At 33.9% G+C, this 7,504-nt stretch overlaps 1 protein-coding gene across 1 annotated transcript; it reads right to left on the reverse strand.

Moving 5' to 3' along the window:
* Window positions 1-1,871: 1,871 nt before the first annotated feature.
* Window positions 1,872-6,403, reverse strand: LOC102582966 (GRF1-interacting factor 2-like). The gene is made up of 4 exons (XM_006347435.2): window positions 6,129-6,403; window positions 5,481-5,557; window positions 2,475-2,559; window positions 1,872-2,403 (listed from the first exon to the last, which is right to left on the reverse strand). The coding sequence occupies exons 1-4, from the start codon at window positions 6,210-6,212 to the stop codon at window positions 2,056-2,058; spliced, it is 594 nt and encodes a 197-aa protein (XP_006347497.1). The 5' UTR covers window positions 6,213-6,403; the 3' UTR covers window positions 1,872-2,055.
* Between the last annotated feature and the right edge of the window lie 1,101 nt (window positions 6,404-7,504).

The raw sequence follows: 7,504 nt of genomic DNA on the forward strand, positions 1-7,504 counted from the left end.
TTGCATCTTGTCGAATTTTAACGTTTAGAAAAATGTGATGATCTGCATGACCCAGATTAATTGCAGGATCTAGCTAGGGGTGTAAACAAAAGGGACAGGTTGCGCTATATTTGGGTTGAATTGATGATGAGTTGTAGTAGCAACTTTTGTCTGAAAGTTTCATGGTTGCTTTAGTGAGATGCTTTTACATGAGACAAATTTTTCTATAGCATTTGTCTAATAGTTTAATGATTGCCAATTGAGGTGCTTAAATATACAATAACATCATCTCATTTGTTAGAATTTAAATCTCAATTGATTTTCACGTGATTAATTAAAAATTGAAAAAATGAATATGATACTGGAAAAATTCATAATTAGTTGTATTGTACTGACAAAGAATTATAATTGTAGGAACATATGCATTTAAATTAATTGAAAATTTACGAGTTCCTAATTTGACATAAGACATTTTATAATAATTCTGAAATATCTATTTTTTAGTATAGAGACTAAGTAAAATAAAATGGAGGGAAGTAGTGTTTCTTTCTTTTTTGGTTCAGGCAATAGAAGTATAGTAGGATGCATTTATTAGGTGGCTCTAGTTATGACTTCAGTACTTTTTTTGAAAAAAAAGGAAGAAGAGGGACAACTACTCCAAAAGGCAAAGAATAGATATGGAAAAAAGATAAATTGGCCAGCAGTTCACTTTACATGCTTTCTTTCCTATACTTCATAGCCATATCTGAAACTTAATTTTTTTTTGAACGTTTCTGATTTATTCAAATGTAAACTTTAATTATCTTTTTGTTTAAAAGTACCTTAAATTCCATGGCCAATCAAATGACATCAAGTTTTTCAGGCCCTTGCAAACTTTGAACTCGTAATGCATGTTTAATCCACATATCATGCTTTGAGGAATGACATTAGTTCAACCGAACAAAGAAATAATTATATATATTTGATTAGCCAGGATTAATATTTTATAATAAGAACATTTTGAATTTTTCTCATGATCGTACATCCTGCAGGTATGTATGCTGGTTCTCTTTAATAACAAGAACACACATCACCTTGAATCTGCACATCATAGTAATTTTTTATCTTACAGAATAAATTACGATCACTTTCTCCCTTTTCTTTTGCCTAATACATAACTTGATAGAGAATAGGAGATTTTTGTTAGTTCAAAGAATTTTTTTAGCTTAGTTTAATGAAATTCACTCCGTCATTTTGCTGAAACCTTCATTTACAATGGATGAAATTTAACTTGGACAAAATGGTGGCTGAAAAATGGGAAGAAGAAGAAAAAAAATAATTAAAAATTGACTAAAGAACCATTCACGCGCAGGTCAGTGAGTATATCACAATCATTATGCCATGTAAGCAAAAAGTGTCAAAATGACACAACGGAACCCTACATAAAGTGTCTACAATGAACATTGCCCAGTTGAAGTGTCTAAGTGAAACATGATGCCAACTTTGGGTTAAGCCTAATTTTTTTTCACCCAATCGTCATATAGTATCAATATTTCACTATTTTGTTACCAAAATAATTTCTGCCCAACTATTTAAAAACTTGCTTGAGTGGCCATATTCTCATGCAAATCAACTTTGATTCTTGGTCATTACGCTCAATCAGACAGCCCCATATAAAATTACGATAAAAATGATGGTTTAAGAGTAGTGTTCACACTTCACAATGTCAAATACACAAAGGCAAGTTGTAGCAATTAGGTCTGAAACCTTGCTGGTTCCTTCTGAACTTCATGGGAAACGTAAAAAGAGTCACTTCCACAAGCCACAGTGACCTATGATCCTAAAACTTCACGTGGCCATGCAAAAAGAGTGGGTTGGACTCGGGGGTGGGGGGAGTATTTCAACCAAAGCCATGCCTGAGGAAGGTAAACTTGATGCCAATAGGTCAAGATTTTACAAACTATAACAAAGCTTTGCATGAGTGGCCTTTGATAACATAATCTTAGGTGTTCCTCAGATTAAAACATCCTTATCAAACATACCTACACTGATAAAACAGGGTGCATAACAATTTTGAGATTTAAAAAAAGAAGAAGCCTACTCCCTCTCAACATTAACATGTCTTCCACCTGATTTTCCAAGGCCATCACTAGGATTACCTTCTAAGCTGCCTTGCTTATTTCCTCGTACATCCATAGTTCCTGAGCTGTTTAGTCCAGGTTGCATAAGTTGACGCATTGCATTGTTGGCAGTAGGTCCAAAACCGTATTGGCCTTGGAATTGTTGCTGCTGCTGAAACTGGAGCATTTGCTGTTGCTGCTCCTGGGTTGGAAGGGCATTGAGTTGGAAAGGCAGTTTGGAAATAGCAACACCTTGTTGCTGTTGCTGTTGCAGAGCAGCCTGAGTTTGCTGCATCTGGTTTCCAAGTTGAGGAGTAGATGGAGCCTGCAGCTACTTGCATATTAGAGAAAGACAAGTAAATTCACAAGAAACACTGAATCAAACATCTAATCCACCTGTGAGGTTGCTGCTGATTGTTGTGGTTGGGCATCAGCGATAGCAGCTAAATACATCAAATTCTTCTGAAGCATGGCTTGATACCTATGACATAAAAGTTACTTATAATAGTGTGAAACAATACTCTGCCATGAGATTGACGATGCAAAACAAACACAGTCCATAAGAAAGAAAGTGAATCTGCAATTATATTTCTGTTAGGGACAGAACACGATTTTTTCCTGATCCAACTTCAAGAAGAGCAAAGTGCCCCCCTTCTAAACAAACACAATCAACTTCTAAATACGTGTCGCATGAAAAGACTCATTATCGAACAAGATCATAAAATGTATTTTCTAACACGTACAACTAAACAAACAGTAGAAAACATGATTGCAAAACCCAAGGGCATGTCAGAATCACTAAACTGCTATTCTCAACTTCACTTATATCAAGTTAATTTGGACTTCATGAATACTTTCACTAGAACACATCCTCAGAGGTGAAGATGGACAACCCAATAAGTTGAATGGTCTATGCAAACTTGGGGCGATATTTTTTAATTTCCTCATGCAGCAACATCATGCAGAATAGATAAACTATAGTCTGTTCAGAATATATTTCCCCAATGCTTTTGATACTCTAGCTATCTGTTCACATAATGCTGTTTCTTCTATATTAAACTTCTGGTTCAAGTCTGGATGCCTGAAATATATTCCTCCAGCAATTTTCACAATTGTAATCCTAAAGTAACAAACCTATGGCAACAGTACTATTTCCTCTATCAATTTTCTCATTTTGTAAGTAAAAATTTTCTCAGCTCTTTTCCCCAATTTGACCCTTCTCGTAACTTCATCATGCTATTTATGACTTGGGGGGATGAGTGAAATGATTCTCTAGGTGATTAGATGTGTTTTAGAAGATTTTCAATCTGGAAGTTTAGGATTCACAAAGTTTGAGTAAAGTCAATATTTTGGGTTAACAAGCTTGGAATTGGGTATGTCGATTCCATTAGATCTAGAGGATGATTTATGACTTCGTCGGGTATTTTTGCACAGATGCTCGGGAGTGATTTAGACCACTGGTAGAGATTCTAATTATTTGGAAATTTTTAGTTGACCACATTTAATATTTGGTCAAGAAAACCTTAGATTGGTGATTTCAATAGGTTTGAAACGCATTTAGGAGTGGTCTGCACTTTTGGTTTGTACCTAGGAGTTTTTGAATGAGTTCTGAGGGTTGATCCCATGTTTTGGAAGTTTGATTTGGTTGCTGGTTTCAGGGGTTCTGATGGAGTCACTTTTGCGACCTTAACCTGCTTGTGTAGAGTCACAGGTGCGGAAGGGGCCTGGTTCTGCAATGTCACACCGGTTCTAGTACCGCTTCTACGGAAGGTGTTTGGCAACGGCGAGTCCGCTTCCGCAAGTCTTTTCGCTTCAACAAAGTCATATAGGATAAGTGGCCTCTGCTTCTACGCTTTGTTTTCTAGTTCTGTGAGCTAACAGGTGTGATGAGAATTCTGTTTCTACGAAAATACCTGGGCAGAATAACCCTCAAGTCCCTAAAACAATTTCATTTGTTCTTAACTCAACTTTGGGACTTTGGGAGCTCGGTTTAGGCGATTTCAAAGATGAAATTCATGATTCGACTGGGGGGTAAGAATCTAACCTTCAACTTTGTCTTTTTACGCTATTCTATCATTAATTTTATGATTTAATCTGCATTTGGGTGTGAGAAAAGATGCAGCGAGTGCAGAAACTAGTATACATAACAAACATACTACATAAACCTGAACCACCCACCCTGTCTATTTTATAGCATCATCAGAACTATCTCCTAGCATACCAAGCTATGCAAAAGACATACGTCCAAAAACAATTTGTTCCCTACATTTAATTTTCTACTAGCTTCTTTTCCGTGTGGAAACTGCATTCAAACCTTTAAAGTTCACACTCTTGTTTTGTTGCTTCTGTTTTTTCCCAGCGTTATTACATGGTTCACCATCTCTTGCCTTTTCCATTATATTAGCTTCATTAGTCCCTTGTTTTTTTCCTCATCTGACCCCCACGAGATGCCTAAAACATTTCAGACCTGCTTAAGTTTCAGGTAGGCATGGAACATGTCTGAAATCACCGGTTATTCTTGCATTTCCAATCTCATTCATCATTTATGACACATTCTCTTTCTCTGCCGATTCCCGAGTACTTCGTGGCCTTACAAATTATGTTGCAAGCTCAAATATTGATTTTTCCACTGCCTATTTTGAGACTTCTAACGCCACACACTTTTACTGTGTGAATAATACAGTTTCTAAACCCAGAGCAATGCTGTTCTGCTTAATTTTATAGTAGAGCTCCTCATTTAGCAAAACATTTAGGTCTTGGAATTACAAAGGGGATAATCTTTTTTATAAGAAAATGAGGATAGAATTTTGAGATTTGATACTAAAAAGTTAAAAAGAAAACACAGGAATCAGAAAATTACGAAAACAATCTCAGAGTCAATTTACTTAAACACACTGATCAGACTTTAGTGCTTTCAACAACACTTCAAAATGTTTCATGACAAGGGTGTGAGCTTCTAGAATGAAATTATAAATCAAATTCCTTTGCCTCTAGGCCCTTCAATGCAGTTAGGATTTTACAACTGGAAAGCCCAATAATCTTATGGAAATCTATAGACCCTCAGAATCTAGCTGCTGAAAACTTGTGATCAAGAAAAATAATTCAAATGAAGCACCATAATTGAACTGTCAAAAGAGATTATCTAGCAAGAGTGTGTGGTATATGTCCTTGATCATCGAAAAACGAGGTATTACCTATAATGTTCCTTTTCTTTACCATTCAATAGTTTTCAAATCGAGCACATTTCTTTATATAGAGGCAATGATGTATAACAACAGGAAAACAATATGACCAAAATAATGCCACCTTGATATGTTAGATACACAAAACTAAACATGTCATTTAAATAATGCTCATAAATCTCAATGTTATCAGTAGGAAGTATTAAACTTTTTAACTTACTGGGCACATTCTGAGAGTTTTCCAAGATTCTGGTTTTCCAGTATGGCAAGAATCAAATTTTTGTTCTCATCCAAGAACTGTTTCAAGAAAAAGTCGTATTAGATAGAACATTTTACAATCCAAACATAATATACATGTGAGCGCGTGTATTTCGGCTGACATACATTGGTAGTTCAAATCATCAAGCAGACCCTTAATTTTGTGCAATCTAACAAACTACTTCAAAGAGTTGTATTAATCAAATATCACAAACACAAACAAATAATCATTGATGTGTAAAACCATCCACAAACACCTTCATTCTTATTGCATTTAAATTCGACCTGTTGGATCGGGAAAAAAAGAACAATCGTGTATGTATTAGCTGCAGAAAGCACACATAAATTGGATACGAGCATCGGCTAAGCATTCTGATACAGTCATATTCAACATTTTCTACAAACATTTAGCACTAATAGCTCCGTGGGCAATCAGAGAACAATAAAAACGCATATGGGCAAAAATCCTTTTCAAGAAAAAAATATTTTTTTCCCAGATAACGTGTTTGACTTCACTCTTCAGTAGTGACGGAAAACAAATATCAGTACAATTTTTCAATTATTACAGGCAAACATTAAAAAAAAAAAAGGGGGGGGGGGGAAGATGTACCTTTTGAATCTGCTCGGTGGTGATAGCACTTAGAGGCAACGGAGGAGCAGAGTTCAAGGTTGGGGGTTGTGGCTGCTGCTGCATTTTTGCTGAAGAAAATTAATACCCAAATTCTAAATAAAAACCCTAGAAGAAGCTTAAACCCTTTACTGGTGATTTTTTCTGAGAGAAGAAATAATGAAGAAGAAGAGGGGGCTTGTGAGTAAAAGGAGAATTTGTCTGATTAAAAGGGACAGAGAAGAAAGAGAAAGAGAAGACTTCTTTCCTTTATTCGGCTTGAGTGGCTTGTGGGCAAAATTAAAATACCCATACGTATATTATGAATAATAACATATTCATTGAAATTTTTGAAAAATTGATGATACATGTTATCCTGAGAGGAAGCTTTTGATAAATACTCAAAATTAAAATATTTATAGATAAATCACGAATAATAACATATTCATTTAAATTTCAGTAAAATCAAGAATACATATTGTTTATACGATGAGAGAAAGCTTTTGATAGATACTCATATAATATAAATGTAACTACGAGGACAATTGAGAATAAATGTACATAGATGTTACTCTTATTTATGTAACGAAATAATTTTTAAGAAATATAGCTAGATTTTGACATTTCTTGAAGAAGATGATGATTCATTGATACACAATCTTTAAATACATCTAAATTGGTTCAATTTGATGATTAATTTATGTGAATGAGGTGTTTTTCTAATTTTATTTTGATAAATTTTTCTAGATCTTGTATAAGGTTAATTGTATTGAATACAAAAATTATAAATTCCATTTTTTTCTTGAATTCGTCCTCCACTATTTTTGGTCTGAAAATAAAGAAAGGTTCGAATTTAAACTCAAATTTTGGTTAGTTATCCTCCAAAATAAGTATTATGTCGCAATTTGTATGTCCTATTTATTATTTTATTCTATTTAAAAAAGAATGTTATTGTTTTTTTACAAGTCTTTAGTTTCAACCTTTTACATGACGTGTTTAAAATAAGGATATTTTGGTACATTTTAAGTATTTTTAGTTAAAGATCACAAAATTTAGAAGACTTGCTTATTTTATTTTTTTAAAATTCGCATCAAATCAAATTAGACAAACAAATTAAAACTAAGCGAGTAGTTATTTTTCAGATACTTTTGAAGGAAAAAAACAACTGCAAGTGTAAATAAATTACGAAAAAATATTGCCCAAAAAGAAATGGACAACAAATATTTTAAAGATAATAAAAATAAATAACATTAATACTAAGTCGAAGAAATAGATAATGCTATCATAATAATACTACATCCTTTCTTTTTAAAATAATGCGTGTTTCTAACTTTAACATATTTCTTAAGAAAATTACTCATTTTTGAAAAATACTTCCT

Source organism: Solanum tuberosum, unplaced genomic scaffold (genome assembly GCF_000226075.1).
Source record: "Solanum tuberosum cultivar DM 1-3 516 R44 unplaced genomic scaffold, SolTub_3.0 scf00093, whole genome shotgun sequence".
Taxonomy (NCBI): Eukaryota; Viridiplantae; Streptophyta; class Magnoliopsida; order Solanales; family Solanaceae; genus Solanum; species Solanum tuberosum.